Genomic DNA, 22,500 nt, shown 5'->3' with positions numbered 1-22,500 from the left:
CAGTCATTCACAAACAAGGATGGGGCGAGGGTCACCACTTTGGGAACTAATTCGTGAGCAAACTGTCCAACAGTTTAAGAACAACATTTCTCAACGAGCTATTGCAAGGAATTTAGGGATTTCACCATCTACGGTCCGTAATATCATCAAAGGGTTAGGATAATCTGGAGAAATCACTGCACGTAAACTATGATATTACGAACCTTCGATCTTTCAGGCGGTACTGCATCAAAAAGTGACGTCAGTGTGTAAAGGATATCACCACACCAGCTCAGGAACACTTCAAAAGGCAGCACGGTGGAAGAGGGGTTACTGCGTCTGCCTCACAATACGAAGGTCCTGAGTTCAATCCCGAGCTCGGGATCTTTCTGTGTGGAGTTTGCATGTTCTCCCCGTGACTGCGTGGGTTCCCTCCGGGCACTCCGGCTTCCAAAGACATGCACCTGGGGATAGGTTGATTGGCAACACTAAATTGGCCCTAGTGTGTGAATATGAGTCTGAATGTTGTCTGTCTATCTGTGTTGGTCCTGTGATGAGGTGGCGACTTGTCCAGGGTGTACCCCGCCTTCCGCCCGATTGTAGCTGAGATAGGCTCCAGCGCCCCCCGCGACCCCGAAGGGAATAAGCGGTAGAAAATGGATGGCACTTCAAAAACCCACTGTCAGTAATTACAGTTGGTCGTTACATCTGTAAGTGCAAGTTAAAACTCTACTATGCAAAGCGAAAGCCATTTATCAACAACACCCAGAAAGGCTGCCGGCTTCGCTGGGCCTGAGCTCATCTAAGATGGACTGATGCAAAGTGGAAAAGTGTTCTGTGGTCTGACGAGTCCACATTTCAAAATGTTTTTTTGGAAACTGTGGACGTCGTGTCCTCTGGAACAAAGAGGAAAAGAACCATCCGGATTGTTCTAGGCGCAGAGTTCAAAAGCCAGCATCTGTGATGGTATGGGGGTGTATTAGTGCCCAAGACATGGGTAACTTACACATCTGTGAAGGCACCATTAATGCTGAAAGGTACATACAGGTTTTGGAGCAACATACGTTGCCATCCAAGCAACGTTATCATGGACGCCCCTGCTTATTTCAGCAAGACAATGCCACGCCACGTGTTACAACAGCGTGGCTTCCTAGTAAAAGAGTGCGGGTACTAGACTGGCCTGCCTGTAGTCCAGACCTGTCTCCCATTGAAAATGTGTGGCGTATTATGAAGCCTAAAATGCCACAACGGAGACCCCCGGACTGTTGAACAACTTAAGCTGTACATCAAGCAAGAACGGGAAAGAATTCCACCTGAAAACCTTCAAAAATTGGTCTCTTCAGTTCCCAAACGTTTACTGAGTGTTTTTAAAAGGAAATACCATGTAACACGGTGGTAAAAATGCCCCTGTGCCAACTTTTTTGCAATGTGTTAAACGCTAATATAATGATTATTTGCAAAAAAAAATAAGTTTCTCAGTTCGAACATGAAATATCTTGTCTTTGCAGTCTATTCAATTGAATATAAGTTGAAAAGGATGAGCAAGTCATTGTATTCTGTTTTTACTTACGAATTACACAACGTGCCAACTTCACTGGTTTTGGGGTTTGTATTTATTATCAATAATACCATATTATTTTCTACTGTTATCATAATGTTATTATTGGATTACTGTTATTTCCAGCAGTAATGAATAACACACAATGCCTATGTGGTTTTATACATTTTTGTAGTGAAATTCATCAACGGTTACTACTCGTACATTAAAAATCTAAAAGTTTTGCAACCCGACTACTATTTCTTTCCGGTATGTCCTCGGCTTTGTTCACATCGGTCGTGCACTTGCTGCGTAATGCTTCCAAACGCCTGGCAGAGCTCACAACTTGAAATGTGTGGAAAAATATGGCTTTTATGGATTTGGCATTTTCTCACGATAAAACAGGGAAGGTAAAATGCTCCCAAAATAAAGACTGCCCGTGGCTCTCATTTTATGTTTGGCTTGTTGCGTTGGGACCAGTTGTTCCTCCCAGGGAATTCAAGTTTCTGGTCGCTCCCAAGCTCTTTACGACACTTAAAGCTGAGTAGAAGAACCACCAGAGACAGAATAGGTATTTTGTAATATATTTGCAAAGCTTTGTAAATATAATGAGACCAGTCCAGCATAGAACATTCAATCGCGCAGCTAAGATAGTCTGATCTAAAATATGGAAACCTTCTTTTCTATAAAGTCTCTCTCCCTCCCACCCTCGCTGTCTTGTCTTTCCAGCCCAAACACATGCCCATTGTCCTCCGCATCTGGACACAAGAAGAGATAAGGAGAAGGATTATCTCTCCTCCTTACATTCCATATTCAAGGTTAGCACACAGTATTTGTAGACAACCAAAAGACCACAATTGGAAGAAAAACACTAGCTGTTTTGTAATATGATTATGAAAATAAAGAAGTAACACTTAAATACGGATATATGAAAATATCTGCCTCCGACAGGCTTTTTCACGAATGCCGTGCATCTATATTTAGCTGACAGCAGATTCCCGGTGAAGATATGGCGCTATCAACACAGCGCAGGGAGGGTGCAATGCATGGAGAACCACTCCACCTGCCCTTTCCCCCTTAACAAGCCGCCCCCACCCGTTGGGAAGATTTGTGGCAAAGTACATTACGGAGTGAAGAAAGCCTTCTGGTCTTTCCTGATTAGAAATTGATCAGGTCATTCAAACCGGAACCCCTAGAGGGAAGTAAAGAGGATTGGCTTCAGAGGGCCAGCAGGGGAAACAAGAAGTGTACTTATCGGCAGCAAGGACACAAGCCCTCGTACAAGAAGGCCTCTTCTTCGGAGTGTATTTGCATACCACGTTGGTTGTTGTCTACTGGGGGACAGCTTTTGACAACCCGGGGACACTCCAAGTGCTTCTCTCCATAAATGAGGCTGTTGTTCACTTTGAAGCCTCTCCCGCCTCCTATCTTGAGGATTCTGGAACAGCTGCTCCTTCGACCTTGTCTGACTGAAGGATGGCAACCTCGCGCGGATCAAAGTTGGCCGAGCTGAGGCAGCGGAGAAGGAAGACGGGCGGGGGGGCGAGGCGCTAATCTTCAATTTTGGAAAGTCATCACCTTTCGGAGAATGCCGCCACTTTTGCCGCGTCTGTTCTGCGGAAAGTGTTTCCCCTCGGTCTCCTCTTCTGCGGCATACGTGTTGGACGTTTGTGTCAGCAGAAGCATTTAAGTCCCATCTTAAAACTAATTTGTATACTCTAGCCTTTAAATAGACGCCCCTTTTTAGACCAGTTGATCTGCCGTTTCTTTTCTTTTCTCCTCTGCCTCCTCCCGGGTTACTCCGGTTCCGGTGACCATGGATGAAGTGCTGGCTGTCCAGATTTGGGACCCGGGGTGGACCGCTCGCCTGTGCATCGGTTGGGGACATCTCTGCGCTGCTGACCCGTCTCCGCTCGGGATGGTCTCCTGCTGACCCCACTGAAACGGAAAATAACCAGATATTAACAGTAAATGAACAAGTAGATTAATAATCAATTTTTACAGCTTGTCCTTTATAATGTTGACAAAATAATAGAATGAAAAATGACACAATATGTTACTGCATATGTCAGCAGACTAATTAGGAGCTTTTGGTTTGCTTACTTACTAATAAAAGAAACATTGTCTTGTATGTTCACTATTTTATTTAAGGACAACATTGCAATAAGAAACATATGTTTAATGTACCCTAAGATTTTTTGTTAAAATAAAGCCAATAATGCTATTTTTGGTAGTCCCCTTTATTTAGAAAAGTATCGAAAAGTACCGGAAAGTATCAAAATACATTTTGGTACCGGTACCAAAATATTGGTATCAGGACAACACTACAATATCTATTGATCATTATTCACTATTCCAGTAGTGTTTGATGCTACCTTTCTTTGGTTTAAAGGTTATCAACCCATCCTGAAAAGCTCCTGTGATAGATGTGGTGTGGAATAAACCCTACAAAATCTACCGGAGTTGAGTTGATAACGCGTCCACGACAATCTTCTCAGCCTTTTCCAAAGTCCTAAAGAACTTGACTCACACAAAAGTACTGAAAATCGGTACTGTTGAATACCGGTATCGACTCCCGGGTGCCAGTAATTGGTACCGTATCGGTTCAAATGTAAACAGGTACCCAACCCTATTGTGGTAGAAGCTTTTTTTCCTTCCAATGTTTGAGTTTTCAAGGCTTTAAGGCGGTGGTCAGCAACCTGTGGCTCTCGAGCCACATGCGGCACATTAGTGCTGCCCTATTGGCTCACTGGACCTTTTTTAAAAAAATATTGTCAGATTCAAACACTGATGACATCTATTAAACGAGACAAGAAGCAATGAAATAAACAGAGACAGAATTCAATTTGGCTCAATTTGAGGAGAGACGCCCGGACACTGTACCCTTGCACAGTGTCTCAGCACGCTCTGGCGAAAGATTGTACACCACCTCTTTTTATTTGGACTTTCCCTGTTTACATGACAGCAGCTGTTTCTTAAAGGAATCGGGGGTATGTAATCAGCCATTGTTTTCGATCACATTAACACAAAAGAAAAAGATGCCTCGGGCTTGGACTGGTCCTGGATCGAGCTTGGGCAGGTCTTGGATCAAAATAGATAACCCCCCCCCCGTCACCTCCCAACGTACACAATGGAATTTTACAAGCCTTTGGCTTGGTACAACAAAGACAGCCTCTTGTCTGTTCACTGGGAACTCAGCGAACGGAAAGTTTTTTGATAATTTACATACAATTTTTCTGACAATTATGAAAATGGAAAAAGTGTTTCTTTGTTTTGATATGGTTTCTGTAGGAGGACAAACATGAGACCTAATTGTTAGAAATCTCACTGTTTATATTAAACATGCTTCAACCGTTTTGTCTGACTAATTTTGGCGGTCCTTGAAGTCACTGTTGTTCGTTTACATGTACAGCCTTCTCTGACGCTGCCACAGAAAGACGTGTCTTATGCCACTCCTTCTTTCAATCCAATCCACTTTATTTGTATCGCACATTTAAACAACAGAAATGCTTCCAAAGTGCTGCACAACAATATTAAAAACAATTATTTAAATATTATCCTTAGCTCCACCAATGACTGAATAAAAACAAAAAAATAAATATAAAAACAATATAAAAATAAATATGATTAAAAACGATTTTAAAGTGTAAAACCAATTAAAACAATAAATAGAAATCAACATTTTAAAAATACAGAGGACCACACAACTCACGTGGTGTGAAACGCCAAAGAATACAACTGGGTCTCATTTTGTCCACCAAATGTTTTATACTGTGCGTGAATGCACAAAGGTGAGCTTTGTTGATGTTATTGACTTGTGTGGAGTGCTAAATCCATTAGAGGAAGACAGCCTGCAGTTTCCTTTATCTTGGACACACACATCTATACTTTTGGCCATTATAAGTCAGCAATTTCCAGGAGTTAGCTCACCCTTTGAGAAGCATCCATTTTACTGAGGTTTTCCAATGTTGTAAAAATGTGTAGAATAAATATTACATTTCAACATTTCTGTCAACGAAGATTTGCTCAGCCTGCGACACATAGTCATTTTGATAGTAGGCTAATATAGCTAATATAGATGCTTATATCATGTGTTGCCTTCATTATAAGACTTATATAAGGTTTTCATTTTTTTGCGGCTCCAGACAGATTTGTATTTTTGGTCCAATATGGCTCTTTCAATATTTTGGGTTGCTGGCCCCTGCTTTAAGGCTTGGAGGTCTGTAGGGGTTTTTCGAGGAGTTTGTTTAACCCACCAGACGCTGTTCAAGCCCGGGGCATCAGCAAACAGATCTGGAATTAAGGTCGGAATCTGGGGTGCGGGAGAGTACAAAAATGGTCCAAAAAGCTTGAATCAATACAAAAAAGCTTGAATAAATACAGAGCTCTTTCAATTCCTCTCCTCCTGTAACTCGCGTGGTTCAGTCCCTGCTTTCTGTCTTGCCTGGGACTTCAACCTGAAAGGCGAGCGTGTTAGCTACCGAGCTAAAAGCCCGAGCTGTCAACCCAACACTTGAGCTTGTCAGGGAGTGGCCAACTGGTCTAAAAAGGTCTAAAAGTAGAGATACACAATTTAATTTAGCATTGTTTGAGTCAAATTTGTAGTTTTTGGGAACCCTGGTAATATTTTTTATTTAATGAAAAAGGAAAATAATGAAAATAGAAATCAAGCTTGTATGTGTCTTTCCCTAAATATCCAAAATGTCCTTTTGTGTACATTTCAGGTAGATGATTGAGCGAATGGATGACCCCCCAGCCGCTGACCTTACAGAGTCAACACGGGAGCAGAGCAAAGCGTCATGGGATTTTGCCGCACGTCGATGGATTCATGAAATCAAGACGGAAGAGGATCAATTTACTGAGCAACACGGCCTCCAGGGACTCGCTTTTTCTTCAGAATGATCCGGGGGCTATTTCCGTCCTGAAGGTTCTGACTCCAGCATGACGCTCACCAAACGGAGGAGGACCTTGGCGCTGCTTTTTTGCGCCGTTACCTTCACCACATTCCTGTTCAATTACACCTTCCGGGACCCCTCCAGCTACTTGTACAAGTACACCTTCCGCTTGTCGGCGTCTTCCAAGGGGCCGTGTGCGTGTCGGCACTGCGTAACCGAGCGGGACGAGGACGACGTCTGGTTCACGGAGCGCTTCAACCTGTCGGTACACCCGCTCATGACCAGGGACAACAGCGCCCTCTCTGACGACACCTTTAAATGGTGGCAGGTAAGAATGCTGAAAAGTCATTCAAATGTAATGAAAATTCCCAACATGAATATGTGTATTTGTAATATTACGACGTTAGTCTCCCCAGTTTTATTTTATCGTAACATTATTGCGGAATGTGCTAATCACGCCCACCGTAACGTTAGCATTTTTTCTATATTCTCGATGATGTCTTAGTGAACAATGCATGGAACAGCAAATTGAGAGAGATTTTCATCACGTTTTTGTAAAAAAAAAAAAAAACATCAATTCACAGCATCGACTTGTCCTATCCAAAATAATTTTTCCAATAACTTAAGTCGTCAACAACAGGAAGCAGTGACTTCCGCCGTAAACAAACATGACCGTGCATTTGTGCTTGTCTGACGTGGTCAAGTTACTTATTTATCAACTCTTCCTTCCCTTCGCGACTTTTGTTTTACCTCTCTTTTTGGAATTGAGCTGGTTTGTGCCCTTTATGTGCAGGTTGCCGCGCGTCTTAAACTCTTAAGGCCCAAGCTGTTTGTTTACATGCTTTTTTTTATTTCTCTTTGCCATTTGGGCTTATTGGACCCTAATTAGAATAAAAACTAAAGATCATCTTTTTTATATGATGTACTTAGTCCATAAGTACACAAACATGTACTTCATGTGTAGTGACATGCAAGTTTTTATTTTTACACTTTTATACTCTTCTGACACCACCAGATGGCAGTATAAGTGTCCACATAAACGGCCATAAGACCCCAATTCAGTAGTGTACACAATTTTGGAAATAAGAGCTAAAAGGTGCTGTCCACACGTGGCCACTAAGGCCTTTAGAGGTTAATGTTCCGTACATTCTGTGTACGTGCCTGAGGGGAGACAGTAGCGAGACAATCACTTTATTTTTTAGACAACTAAATGTAGTCCCTCTGGACCACTAAAGTACAGCTGACGCCACAGACATGCAAAATAAGGATGATTTCTACCCAAAGTTCGGGAGATGTGTTGACATGCTCTCAAATCTGAATGACTTGCCAAAACCAAAAATTTAATTTTGATCGAAGGCGTGTGATCGGGTCGGAATATTCCTAAAAGGTGTGTTTATATGAAGCATTTTTATTCCAGTCTGGCTTTTAATCCGATTAATTGCAAACCTGCAATACCCCCCATTTGTGGACAAGCAGCCATTGAAGCACATTATCTCTTTATTAACCAAAGGTAACACAATCCAGTAAAAAGATTCAACACAGCTGCCGTCCGGCAAGAGCGAACAAACCCAGCTGAGCTGACGTCACACGTCACCTAGCAACATGCACCGCCTTTTAAAGGCACACACTCAGCTTTCATGAAACGTCTCTCAACTGCATATGCCGGATAATTTTGTTTCTTTCAAATCACGTAATAATTACTTTCCCTAGTAATTAATTACATTTATTAAAGAGGAATTATGTCAGTAACAATGTTCCCTTCAAGGTGCGCGCCTGTGCAATTGTGCACTGCTCAAGCGTCCTCTGCGCACGGCAAATCTATGCCACGCACAAAATCAAATCAAAAAATAAGCGCATAACAATTTTCGACACGACAGAGAAAACAGTTTTTGTCATCATTGTTCAAATATTGTAACGTCTGTCGAGACGTTTTGAGGACATGAATTCCATCGATCACTTTACTGAGCAAAACTCTTTGTCGGCCACAAACACATCACCAAAACATTAGTAAAAACAAATGATATCTAGCAAAACTGGTCATTTTCTGCAGTACAAACCAGACCAAAAGCAACTTTGTTGTATCAACAGCAGCCGCTCGCTCTTTCTCACTTGCGCCAACACATGCACGTATGGCACTTAGCCAGTGATGCGTTTACAGCCACACAAAAGTCGGACAACTCCAACACCACACATAAAGTGTCATTCCAGGTCGTTACACTATGATTTACCAATCAAATGTAGGCTTATTCTAGTGTCATTTATTAGGAATCTTCATTTATAAATATTAATCATGAAATGCTGTTAGTATATCAAATAAATACTAATAAAAATATATTTTTTACAAACAGGAAGTTGCAGGAATGTACACATTATCCCCTGCTTACATCTCATTGTGCAACATGTGAATGTTTTAATGGGAACTAAATGCAATGTCTGAAAGGGGTACATATTATTTCCAAAGCAGGACTTCCACCCAGACAAACAATACAAGTACACAGTTCATGAAAAACAATATTTTTTTTGTTATAGTCATTGTAAGTGGGCCTAAACACTGTTGCGTTTGGACCAGTTGTTCCTCCCAGGGAATTCAAGTTTCTGGTCGTCGCTCCCAAGCTCTTTACGACACTTAAAGCTGAGTAAAAGAACCACCAGAGACAGAATAGGTATTTTGTAATATATTTGCAAAGCTTTGTAAATACCATACCATACCATACCAACTTTATTTATAAAGCCCTTTAAAGACAAGCACAGTTGGAAAAACAAAGGGCTGTACACCACAAAGAAATGGAGGCAAAGGACAGACTAAAAAATAACATTTAAAACAGAAATAAAAATACACATTTAAAAAGCAAATATAAATTACCCTAAGAACAGTTTGCTAGATAAAAACAGTTTAAAAGTTAAAAACAGTTCAAAAAGTTGAAAGCTAAAAACAGTTCAAAGTCTCATGCTGGGTTAAAAGCCAGTGAATACAAATGGGTTTTAAGAAGGGTCTTAAAAATAGCCAAAGAAGGGGCCTGTCTCACATGGAGAGGGAGAACGTTCCAGAGTTTGGATTTGGATTTTTAAATATAAATGAGACCAGTCCAGCATAGAACATTCAATCCCGCAGCTAAGATGGTCTGCCCTAAAAATATGGAAACCTTCTATTCTATCAAGTCTCTCTCCCTCCCACCCTCGCTGTCTTGTCTTTTCAGTCCAAACACATGCCCACTGTCCTCCACCCCTGGACATGAGAAGAGATAAACGGAGTATCTCTCTTTCTTACATTCCATATTCAAGGTTAGCACACAGTATTTGCAGACAACCAAAAGATCACAATTGGAAGAAAAACACTAGCTGTTTTGTAATATGATTATGAAAATAAAGAAGTAACACTTAAATACGGATATATGTAAATATCTGCCTCCGACAACACCTATTTTAGAAATGGAAATGACTGCTGTCATTTGATTATAAGAATAAGAGAATGTTGTCTGTCTATCTGTGTTGGCCCTGCGATGAGGTGGGGACTTGTCCAGGGTGTACACCGCCTTCCGCCCGAATGCAGCTGAGATAGGCTCCAGCACCCCCAGTGACCCCGAAAGGGACAATTGGTAGAAAATGGATGGATGGATTTAGATTTAGCTTATTTAGTCAGGTTTGGGACAGGTGTAGCCACAGTGTGCACGTCTGATGTTGCTCACATGGGCTCCACTGAATGCTCAGGGAGTTTTTGCGTTGGCTCACACACATGAAAAATTAGAGGGAACATTGGTCAGTAATAAAGTTATTTTTTGGTAACTATAATACATTTTTTTGGAGTAATTTTCCGAACAGTGCGAACCACACAGCATGTAACCGCCCCTACCTCTTCTATCTGACAGGCTTTCCTGCATTCCCCTCACACCGTGTCCAATTAGAGGCCAGAACAGGAAAATAAAAGCGCAGGGTTGCCTTCCTGTCACAAGTCATTTGAGCAAACTGCTCTCGGGTGAAGCAAATGTCATTATTTAGCTGGCAGGGATGTTAAGGGCGTGACCTCTGGATGGGCCTAATTTCTTTAAATGACACGTCGAGGCTGAGTAAACAAAATAGTGTCTCTTTGTGAATTAAATAATTGCTCTTGCAAACTACCGTATTTTCCGCACTATAAGGCGCACCTAAAAACCACAAATGTTCTCAAAAGCTGACAGTGCGCCTTATAACCCGGTGCGCTTTATTACGATTCATTTTCATAAAGTTTCGATCTCGCAACTTCGGTAAACAGCCGCCATCTTTTTTCCCGGTAGAACAGGAAGCGCTTCTTCTTCTACGCAAGCAACCGCCAAGGAAAGCACCCGCCCCCATAGAACAGGAAGCGCTTCTTCTTCTACCCGCCCCCGGAAGAAGAAGAAAAAACGCGCGGATATCACCGTACGTTTCATTTCCTGTTTACATCTGTAAAGACCACAAAATGGCTCCTACTAAGCGATCCGGTTCATAAAAAGACGCAATCTCTCCATCCGCACACGGATTACTACCGTATTTCACAGCAACTGATATTCCTGTGAACCGCACTGTGGAACGGGAGCACGTACGGTGAATATTCGCACCACAGGGAATGAGAAGTCATCCTTCACTGTGGTTCTAGCTTGCCATGCTAACTTCCACCCATGGTGATATTCAAAAGGAAGACCTTGCCAAAAGAGACCTTTCCAGCCGGCGTCATCATAAAAGCTAACTCGAAGGGATGGATGGATGAAGAAAAGATGAGCGAGTGGTTAAGGGAAGTTTACGCGAAGAGGCCGGGTGGCTTTTTTCACACAGCTCCGAAGGCGAACACACCTTCACTAAGACGGGCAGACAGCTCCGGACGACATACGCCAACATCTGCCAGTGGATCGTAAATGCCTGGGCAGATATTTCGGTCACAACTGTGGTCCGAGCTTTCCGGAAGGCAGGATTCACAGAACAACAGCGACACTGACTCCCGATGACTTCGACGAGACGGAACCGGCCATTTTGGATACCACGCTTGCGCAACTTTTCAATTCGGACACCGAAGACGAAGAATTCGAAGGATTTACGAATGAAGAATAACTTCAGAAGGTGAGCGCTATGTTTATTTTGTGTGTTGTGACATTAACGTTCGAGCAACATTATGTTGCTATTTATTGCTCTACACCATTTTGAATTTTACTATGTTTGTGATTGCACATTTGCGTACATTTTGGGACAGAGTTGTTAGAACGCTGGTTTTCAATATATTATTAAAGTTTGACTGAACTATCTGACTGTTTTTTTGACATTCACTTTAGCGCAGCGTTTTTTTGACATTCACTTTAGCGCAGCGTAGGCGCGGCTTATAGTCCGGGGCGGCTTATTGGTGGACAAAATTATGAAATATGTAATTCATAGAAGGTGCGGCTAATAATCCGGTGCGCCTTATAGTGCGGAAAATACGGTATACCGCTTCTGTTTCCAGCTTCCCCTGCGCAAATAAAAGCCACCGCATTTATTTTATTGTTGAGAGCCACCAGAAGACAAACAGCCCTCCCCGGGGACGTGTCAGTAATGCCTTGGCTGTCTAACGCTACCTTTTGGCCTTCTTCAATCGCTTCCACTTAAAGTTAGCCCGCGGCGAGGCGTCTCTCTAAGGGTCCGCCGTCTCTTTGCTGTGTCACCAGTGGCTGCAGGCGGAGAGCCACCCGGCAAACTTCAGCGAGGTGGTGGACGAGCTTTTCCAAGTCATTCCCGATGAGGTGCTCTACATGGACGCCGGGCCGGAGCGCTGCCGCACCTGCGCCGTGGTGGGGAACTCGGGCAACCTGAAAGGATCCCAGTATGGCGGCCTCATCGACTCCAGTCATTTCATTATAAGGTCATTTTCTCCCAATTTTCCATGCATTTCCACTAATATCGTCCCTTTTCCTCTGTATAGTACCTTCATGACAGAACTAGAGACTACCAGGTACTAATCCTACAAACCCCGTTTCCATATGAGTTGGGAAATTGTGTTAGATGTAAATATAAACAGAATACAATGATTTGCAAATCATTTTCAACCCATATTCAGTTGAATATGCTACAAAGACAACATATTTGATGTTCAAACTCATAAACCTTTTTTTTTTTTTGCAAATAATCATTATCTTTATAATTTGATGCCAGAAACACATGACAAAGAAGTTGGGAAAGGTGGCAATAAATACTGATAAAGTTGAGGAATGCTCATCAAACACTTATTTGGAACATCCCACAGGTGAACAGGCAAATTGGGAACAGGTGGGTGCCATGATTGGGTATAAAAGTAGATTCCATGAAATGCTCAGTCATTCACAAACAAGGATGGGGCGAGGGTCACCACTTTGTCAACAAATGCATGAGCAAATTGTTGAACAGTTTAAGAAAAACCTTTCTCAACCAGCTATTGCAAGGAATTTGGGGATTTCACCATCTACGGTCCGTAATATCATCAAAGGGTTCAGAGAATCTGGGGAAATCGCTGCATCGAAGCGGCAATGCCCGTGACCTTCGATCCCTCAGGCTGTACTGCATCAAAAAGCAACATCGGTGTGTAAAGGATATCACCACATGGGCTCAGGAACACTTCAGAAAACCACTGTCAGTAACTACAGTTGGTCGCTACATCTGTAAGTGCAAGTTAAAACTGTACTATGCAAAATGAAAGCCATTTATCAACAACACCCAGAAACACCGTCGGCTTCGCTGGGCCTGAGCTCATCTAAGATGGACTGATACAAAGTGGAAAAGTGTTCTGTGGTCTGACGAGTTCACATTTCAAATTGTTTTTGGAAACTGTGGACGTCGTGTCCTCCGGACCAAAGAGGAAAAGAACCATCCGGATTGTTATAGGCGCAAAGATGAACAGCCAGGATCTGTGATGGTATGGGGGTGTATTAGTGTCCAAGACATGGGTAACTTACACATCTGTGAAGGCGCCATTAATGCTGAAAGGTACATACAGGTTTTGGAGCAACATATGTTGCCATCCAAGCAACGTTACCATGGACGCCCCTGCTTATTTCATCAAGACAATGCCAAGCCACGTGTTACATCAACGTGGCTTCATAGTAAAAGAGTGCGGGTACTACACTGGCCTGCCTGTAGTCCAGACCTGTCTCCCATTGAAAATGTGTGGCGCATTATGAAGCCTAAAATACCACAACGGAGACCCCCGGACTGTTGAACAACTTAAGCAAGAATGGGAAAGAATTCCACCTGAGAAGCTTAAAAAATGTGTCTCCTCAGTTCCCAAACGTTTACTGAGTGTTGTTAAAAGGAAAGGCTATGTAACACAGTGGTGAACATGCCCTTTCCCAACTACATTGTCACGTGTTGCAGCCATGAAATTCTAAGTTAATTATTATTTGCAAAAAAAAAAATCAAGTTTATCAGTTTGAACATCAAATATCTTGTCTTTGTAGTGCATTCAATTGAATATGGGTTAAAAGGGATTTGCAAAGCATTGTATTCCGTTTATATTTACATCTAACACAATTTCCCAACTCATATGGAAACGGGGTTTGTAGTACAAAACCCAAAACCAGTGAAGTTGGCACGTTGTGTAAATAGTAAATAAAAACAGAATACAATGATTTGCAAATCCTTTTCAACCTATATTCAATTGAATGGACTGCAAAGACAAGATACTTAATGTTCGAACTGTAAAACGTTGTTATTTTTTGCAAATATTAGCTCATTTGGAATTTGATGCCTGCAACATGTGTCCAAAAAAGCTAGCACAAGTGGCAAAAAAGACTGAGAAAGTTGAGGAATGCTCATCAAACACTTATTTGGAACATCCCACAGGTGAACAGGCTAATTGGGAACAGGTGGGTGCCATGATTGGGTATAAAAGTAGATTCCATGAAATGCTCAGTCATTCACAAACAAGGATGGGGCGAGGGTCACCACTTTGTCAACAAATGCGTGAGCAAATTGTCCAACAGTTTAAGAACAACATTTCTCAACAAGCTAGTGCAAGGAATTTAGGGATTTCACCATCTACGGTCCGTAATATCATCAAAAGGTACAGAAAATGTGGATAAATCCCTGCATCTAAGCAGCAATGCCCGTGACCTTATATCCCTCAGGCGGTACTGCATCAAAAAGCGACATCAGTGTGTAAAGGATATCACCACATGGGCTCAGGAACACTTCAGAAACCCACTGTCAGTAACTACAGTTGGTCGCTACATCTGTAAGTGCAAGTTAAAACTCTCCTATGCAAGGCGAAAACCGTTTGTCAACAACACCCAGAAACGCCGTCGGCTTCGCTGGGCCTGAGCTCATCTAAGATGGACTGATGCAAAGTGGAAAAGTGTTCTGTGGTCTGACGAGTCCACATTTCAAATTGTTTTTGGAAACTGTGGACGTTGTGTTCTCCGGACCAAAGAGAAAAAGGACCATCCGGACTGTTATAGGCTGTTACAGGTTTTGGAGCATGTGTTGCCACCCAAGCAACGTCTTTTTCATGGACGCCCCTGCTTATTTCAGCAAGACAATGCCAAGCCACATTCTGCACGTGTTTCAACAGCGTGGCTTTGTAGTAAAAGAGTGTGGGTACTAGACTGGCCTGCCTGTAGTCCAGACCTGTCTCCCATTGAAAATGTGTGGCGCATTATAAAGCCTAAAATACCACAACGGAGACCCCCGGACTGTTGAACAACTTAAGCTGTACATCAAATAAGAATGGGAAAGAATTCCTCCTCAAAGGCTTCAAAAATTGGTCTCCTCAGTTCCCAAACGTTTACTGAGTGTTGTTAAAAGGAAAGGCCATGTAACACAGTGGTAAAAATGCCCCTGTGCCAACTTTTTTGCAATGTGTTGCTGCCATTAAATTCTAAGTTAATGATTATTTGCAACAACAAAAAAATAGTTTCTCAGTTCAAACATGAAATATCTTGTCTTTGCAGTCTATTCAATTGAATATAAGTTGAAAAGGATTTGCAAATCATTGTATTCTGTTTTTATTTACCATTTACACAATGTGCCAACTTCACTGGTTTTGGGTTTTGTACTTTTTAATACTTTCTAGTACTTCTACTTGTATAAACCACTATTCGGTGATCAAATATGTTGCAAAATTACACACACTAATGTTGTATTACCTTATTTCCCTCAGTCTCTTCTTGGATAACATATGCCTTCTTAATAATACAAATGTAAGTAAAAATTCCACGGTCTCCGCTTTGCTGCAGCTCTGTTTTATTGTTGCCCTCATTCTCCTCTTGGATAACTTGTCCTCTTACCTTTTTGCAGTAAATACTTCTTAAATATCTAAATATCTTCTATCAAGTAAAGCAATAACTCCACAGTCGACACTGTTGCACTGCTGTTTTTGATGCCCTCAGTCTCCTCTTGGATAACAAGTTTCTTCTTACTCCTCAGAATACAGTACCTTGTTTTCTCCACTTGTTTGTTAGCATCTTGTTTCAGGCAAAAAACAAGTCAAGCTATAACTCCACTGTCTCCACTTTGCTGTAGTGCTGCGTTTTATTGCTGCCCTCAGTCTCCTCCTGGATAAAAATCTGTCTTCTCACGCATTAAAATACAGTACACCCTTTTTCTCACCCATTGTTGTTTGTAGGCATTTTGTTTACAACCAAAACCAAGTAAAGCTATAACTCCACAGTTTACACATTGCTGCGGTGCTGCGTTTTCTTTCAGCCCTAAGTCTCTTTTGGATAACATGTTTTTTCTGATTCCTTAGAATACAGTAGACCCCTTGTATTCCCCTATTGTCGTTTCCTACCAAAATCCAGTAAGGCTAAAACATCACAGTCTCCACTTTGCCGCGCTTTCTTGCTGCCCTTAGTCTCCTTGCTGATAACATGTGTCTTCTTACTCCTCATAATATAATAGATCCCTATTTTCCCAAGTTTCTGTTTGTTAACACCTTGTTACCTGCCAAAAAGAAGTAACACTTCAACTCCTCAGGCTACACCTTGCTGCAGTGCTGCTTTTTCTTGCTGCCCTGAGTCTCCTCTTAGATAACGTGTTTTTTCTGATTCCTTATACTACTGTAGACATTTGTCTTCCGCTATTGTCTTTTGTTAGCATCTTGTTTCTTGCCAAAAACAAGTAAAGCTAAAACTACACAGTCCCAACTTTGCTACACTGCTTTATTTTCTTGCTGCCCTAAGTCTCCTTGCTGATAACATGTGCCTTCTTACTCCTCAGAATATAGTAGATCCCTAATTTCTATTGCGTCTGTTTGTTAGCATCTTGTTTCCTGACAATAAGAAGTCAAGTTATATCTCCACAGTCTCCACATTGCTGCAGAACAGTGTTTTCTTGCTGCCCTTAGTCTCCTCGTGGAAAACATGTTTCTTCAAATTCCTTAGAGCAGAGTAGACCTTTTTATTCTGTTGTTAGTGTTTTTGTTAGCACCTCAATTCATGCCAGAACAAGTAAAGCTATAACTCCAAAGTCTTCACTTTGCTGCAGTGTTGCCTTTTCTTTCTGCCCTTAGTATCCTCATGGATAACACATTTCTTCTGATTCCTTACAATACGGCACACAATTGTTCTCCACTATTGTCATTTGTTAGAATCTCGCAAAGCTGTACCATAGTCTCCACTTTGCTACACTGCTGCATTTTCTTGCTGCCCTCAGTCTCCTTGCTGATAACATGTGCCTTCTCACTGCTCAGAATATAGTATATCCCTAATTCCCATTGCGTCTGTTTGTTAGCGCCTGGTTTCCTGACAAGAAGTAAAGTTATTTCTTCAGGCTCCACGTTGCGGCAGTGCAGCGTTTTCTTGCTGCCCTTAGTCTCTTCATGGAAAACATGTTTCTTCGAATTCCTTAGAGTAGAGTTGACCTTTTTATTCTGTTGTTGTTTTTGTTAGCACCTCAATTCATGCCAGAACAAGTAAAGCTATAACTCCAAAGTATTTACTTTGCTGCAGTGTTGTGTTTTCTTTCTGCCCTTAGTACCCTCATGGATAACACATTTCTTCTGATTCCTTAGAATACGACAGACAATTGTTTTCCACTATTGTCCTGTGTTAGCATCTTGCAAAGCTGTAACTTCATAGTCTCCACTTTGCTACACTTCTGCATTTTCTTGCTGCCCTCAGTCTCCTTGCTGATAACATGTGCCTTCTTACTCCTCAGAATATAATAGATCCCTAATTTCCATTGTGTCTGTTTGTTAGCATCTTGTTTCCTGACAAGAGGAAGTAAAGTTATTTCTCCACAGTCTCCACGTTGCTGCAGTGCAGCGTTTTCTTGCTGCCCTTAGTCTCCTCGTGGAAAACATGTTTCTTCAAATTCCTTAGAGCAGAGTAGACCTTTTTATTCTGTTGTTAATGTTTTTGTTAGCACCTCAATTCATGCCAGAACAGGTAAAGCTATAACTCCAAAGTCTTCACTTTGCTGCAGTGTTGTGTTTTCTTTCTGCCCTTAGTGTCCTCATGGATAACACATTTCTTCTGATTCCTTAGAATACGGCAGACAATTTTTCTCAACTATTGTCCTTTGTTAGCATCTCGCAAATCTGTAACATAGTCTCCACTTTGCTACACTCCTGCATGTTCTTGCTGCCCTCAGTCTCTTTGTCGATAACATGCGCCTTCGATACAGTAGATCCCCTTTTTTCCAATGTTGATGTTTGTTGGCATCTTGCTTTCTGCCAACAAAAAGAAAAGCTATAACTCTACATTAAACCATACTTGCCAACCTTGAGACCTCCGATTTCGGGAGGTGGGGGGTGGGGGCGTGGTCGGGGGTGGGGCGGGGCGTGGTTGGGGGCGTGGTTAAGAGGGAGGAGTATATTGACGGCTAGAATTCACCAAGTCAAGTATTTCATACATATATATATATATATATATATATATATAGATATCTACATCCTGAAAATATGCAAACAAAACTGTGTTTAGATAATTGATACTTCAAACTTGCATAAATAAATATTAAGGAATATATCATGACTTGGCTTCTGAGAGTTTCAAAATGTAATGAATAAAATGCTAAAGTTGTTGATAAACAAGCAATTATTTTAATAATTAAATATGGTCATTTTAAATGAATTATTATGATAATTTAAAATCATTTATTTCAAATATGTTTATTTTAATGTATAATTCTATGGCTGGATGTAATAAGGAGTCACGAAAAAATACAATTACTTTTGATGTTTTTAGCAAAATATAGTAAAAATGTATTTAGTTTTTTTTTTTTTTAATTAATAAATATATTGATTTTTAGGTGAAATAAACATAATAATACAATTTATCTCTAGTCTGGATGATTTAGTTCTTGTCACCCTGTTGTCCTCCCGTCATGAAAAAAGGCTGTCCTCACTCAGGTCTGCATGGAGCTGGAGGGGGCGTGGCTTCCAGCTCCGGTTGAAAATCGGGAGATTTTCAGGAGAATATTTGTCCCGGGAGGTTTTCGGGAGAGGCGCTGAATTTCGGGAGTCTCCCGGAAAATTCGGGAGGGTTGGCAAGTATGCATTAAACGTAGACAAAAAAGTTTAAAGTAAAGCTACAACTCCTGTTTGAAGTGAAACAAAAACTAAGTTTTCTCATTTTAGACCTAATGGAAAAAAAAAAATGCTTCCTCACATGACTTTTTTAATTAATGCCAGTCGTGGCTGCTGTGTCATTACAAAACAGCATTGCTGCTTATCATCTGGGCCAGCCAGCGCTGTGACAGCAGTATGGCGCCGTCTTACCAAGTCAATTATTCAAGAATATTCTGTGAGCCATTAGTGGAGCGGTTTGCTGCATCACGCTGCTATTTTTTTTTTTTCATTCCCTCATTCCAGTGCAAGCCTGATATTTGTAGTCATGCCTGGTTGGAGGTCGCGCCACCGATCCAAAAGGTCGGCCGAGCAGCAAGACAACAAGCTGCGGAACAATGGAATACATATCTCACCTCAAATTCTGTTTGCCTTTTTTTCCATATGACGTTATTTTCTCCTCAATCACAATCTCCCAGCAGTATTTGCTTTGCTGAATTGAGGATCAGTCAAGCTAATATTGGAGAGTGTGATGTAAGCTTGTGCAAATAACTCCATTAAGAAGGATGGCAAAGCCAGCGTGTCAAATAGGTTTTGTGCGGCACACGTGTTGTTTGAAATTGACTTTAAAAAAGTGCGATTTTCCACATATGTACACACAGAAAAGGAATCCGGGTCTGAAAATAAACCACAACAAATCTTTTTTTTTTAAATGTTTGTCTTACTTCGGCCTAAATGGAACACTTTCTGAAAATGTACACGTTACAAATAATCCTGTTGGCAAAACACTGCAAGTTAGTTGCAAATTCTGAGGGAAAAAATGGACACCATGAAGAGGACAATGATCTTAGACTTTGTCCCGGTGTAATTACAAAGCCATTAAAACTTTAAAGGGGAACATTATCACAATTTCAGAAGGGTAAAAACCATTAAAAATCAGTTCCCAGTGGCTTATTTTATTTTTCGAAGTTTTTTTCTAAATTTTACCCATCACGCAATATCCCTAAAAAACGCTTCAAAGTGCCTGATTTTAACCATCGTTATATACACCCGTCCATTTTCCTGTGACGTCACATAGTGATGCCAATACAAACAAACATGGCGGATGGACAGCAAGCTATAGCGACATTAGCTCGGATTCAGACTCGGATTTCAGCGGCTTAAGCGAAACTGAAGAAGAAACTGAAGCTATTGAGCCATATCGGTTTGAACCGTATGCAAGCAAAACCGACGAAAACGACACGACAGCCAGCGACACGGGAGAAAGCGAGGACGAATTCGGCGATCGCCTTCTAACCAACGATTGGTATGTGTTTGTTTTTAAGTGTTGTAATATTTTTAAGCTAAATTATTGGTAAACACAGTTTATGTATAATAATTTACGTAAAACCGCGAGTAATGAATAAAGTTTTCATCAATTAATATATTCTGTAGACATACCCTCATCCGCTCTCTTTTCCTGAAAGCTGATCTGTCCAGTTTTGGAGTTGATGTCAGCAGGCCAGGGAAGCTAGGGTCGATATTCTTCTCTTGATCATCTTTGGTGGCTTAAGGGACGGTAGAAGCGGTGTGAGCCAAGACATCCAGGCGGTTTAGCTCGCTCTGCCGTGCTACCGAGGTCCTTTGTCCCTGAATAGCTCACACACTCCGGCAGATTCAATGGGGGTCTGGCGGCAGATTTCTTTGACTTTATCGTTGGAAATGCATCTGCTTTGAGTGTCGCAGGATATCCACACATTCTTGCCATCTCTGTCGTAGCATAGCTTTCGTCAGTAAAGTGTGCGGAACAAACGACTGACCATTTTCGTCGGCTTTCCCCACACCCTCGTATTTTGAACAACATTCGTCCAATTTCTTGCCACTTTCGCATCTTTGGGCCACTGGTGCAACTTGAATCCGTCCCTGTTCGTGTTGTTACACCCTCCGACAACACACCGACAGTCGAAAAAACGGAAAATAACAGAGCTGATTTGACTCGGTGTTTGAGAAAATGGCGGACTGCTTCCCGATGTGACGTCACGTTGTGACGTCATCGCTCCGAGAGCGAATAATAGAAAGGCGTTTAATTCACCAAAATTCACCCATTTAGAGTTCGGAAATCAGTTAAAAAAATATATGGTCTTTTTTCTGCAACATCAAGGTATATATTGACGCTTACATAGGTCTGGTGATAATGTTCCCCTTTAAGCACTTCCTGTTTAGCATTCTCATCTTGGCAGTTCACCGTTAAAAATGTGTTTGGATAAAGCAACCGAGTGTTTCCTCAAACCGCCGCATTGGTGACATCCACAACTGCCACGACACATTCATTTATCATCATTAAAAAATTACAATTATAATTAGAGATGTCCGATAATGGCTTTTTTGCCGATATCCGATATTGTCCAACTCTTAATTACCGATTCCGATATCAACCGATACCAATATATACAGTCGTGGAATTAACACATTATTATGCCTAATTTTGTTGTGATGCCCCGCTGGATGCATTAAACAATGTAACAAGGTTTTCCAAAAATAAATCAACTCAAGTTATGGAAAAAAATGCCAACATGGCACTGCCATATTTATTATTGAAGTCACAAAGTGCATTATTTTTTTTAACATGCCTCAAAACAGCAGCTTGGAATTTGGGACATGCTCTCCCTGAGAGAGCATGAGGAGGTTGAAGGTGATGGGTTGAGGTGGTGGTGGGGGGGGGGGTAAATTGTAGCGTCCCGGAAGATTTAGTGCTGCAAGGGGTTCTGGGTATTTGTTCTGTTGTGTTTATGTTGTGTTACGGTGCGGATGTTCTCCCGAAATGTGTTTGTCATTCTTGTTTGGTGTGAGTTCACAGTGTGGCGCATATTTGTAAATAAATAAATAAATAAATGGGTAATAATTGTATCGCGCTTTTTCTACCTTCAAGGTACTCAAAGCATTTTGACAGTATTTCCACATTCACCCATTCACACACACATTCACACACTGATGGCGGGAGCTGCCATGCAAGGCGCTAACCAGCACCCATCAGGAGCAAGGGTGAAGTGTCTTGCCCAAGGACACAACGGACATGACTAGGATGGTAGAAGGTGGGGATTGAACCCCAGTAACCAGCAACCCTCCGATTGCTGGCACGGCCACTCTACCAACTTGCCACACAGTCCCCAACATTTGTAACAGTGTTAAAGTTGTTTATACGGCCACCCACAGTGTGACCTGTATGGTGGTTGATCAAGTATGCTTGCATTCACTTACGTGTGTGTAAAAGCCGCATATATTATGTGTCTGGACCGGGACGCTGTTTGTATGGAGGTAAAGCGGAAGTTAAAGGCAGTGCCTTCAAGGCACGCCCCCAATAATGTTGTCCGGGTGGAAATCGGGAGAATGGTTGCCCCAGGAGATTTTTGGGAGGGGCACTGAAATTCGGGAGTCTCCCGGGAAAATCGGGGGGTTGAAACAGATACCGATAATTTCCGATATTACATTTTAAAGCATTTATCAGCCGATAATATCGGCAGTCCGATATTATCGGACATCTCTAATTATAATATGAACAAAACAATTGTCAAAATGACACCATCACAGCCAAATTAAAGGTAACATAACTACACACTTAACCAATGTGAACATGGTAGATTTAAGCATAAAAT

General features: G+C 41.6%; 1 protein-coding gene across 1 annotated transcript in view; it reads left to right on the top strand.

Moving 5' to 3' along the window:
• Positions 1-22,500, top strand: part of LOC133577304 (CMP-N-acetylneuraminate-beta-galactosamide-alpha-2,3-sialyltransferase 1-like) — a 224,479-nt gene that overhangs the window by 162,734 nt on the left and 39,245 nt on the right. Inside the window, exons 4-5 of the mRNA XM_061931006.2 lie at positions 6,241-6,739; positions 12,060-12,253. Of these exons, the coding sequence (XP_061786990.1) occupies positions 6,458-6,739; positions 12,060-12,253 (476 nt within the window). The 5' untranslated portion in view covers positions 6,241-6,457. The remainder of the gene's footprint in view (positions 1-6,240; positions 6,740-12,059; positions 12,254-22,500) is intronic.

This window comes from Nerophis lumbriciformis, linkage group LG37 (genome assembly GCF_033978685.3).
Source record: "Nerophis lumbriciformis linkage group LG37, RoL_Nlum_v2.1, whole genome shotgun sequence".
Lineage (NCBI taxonomy): Eukaryota > Metazoa > Chordata > Actinopteri > Syngnathiformes > Syngnathidae > Nerophis > Nerophis lumbriciformis.
The sequence above is the reverse complement of the archived record's forward strand: the minus strand, read 5'-3'. Positions and strand labels throughout refer to the sequence as shown.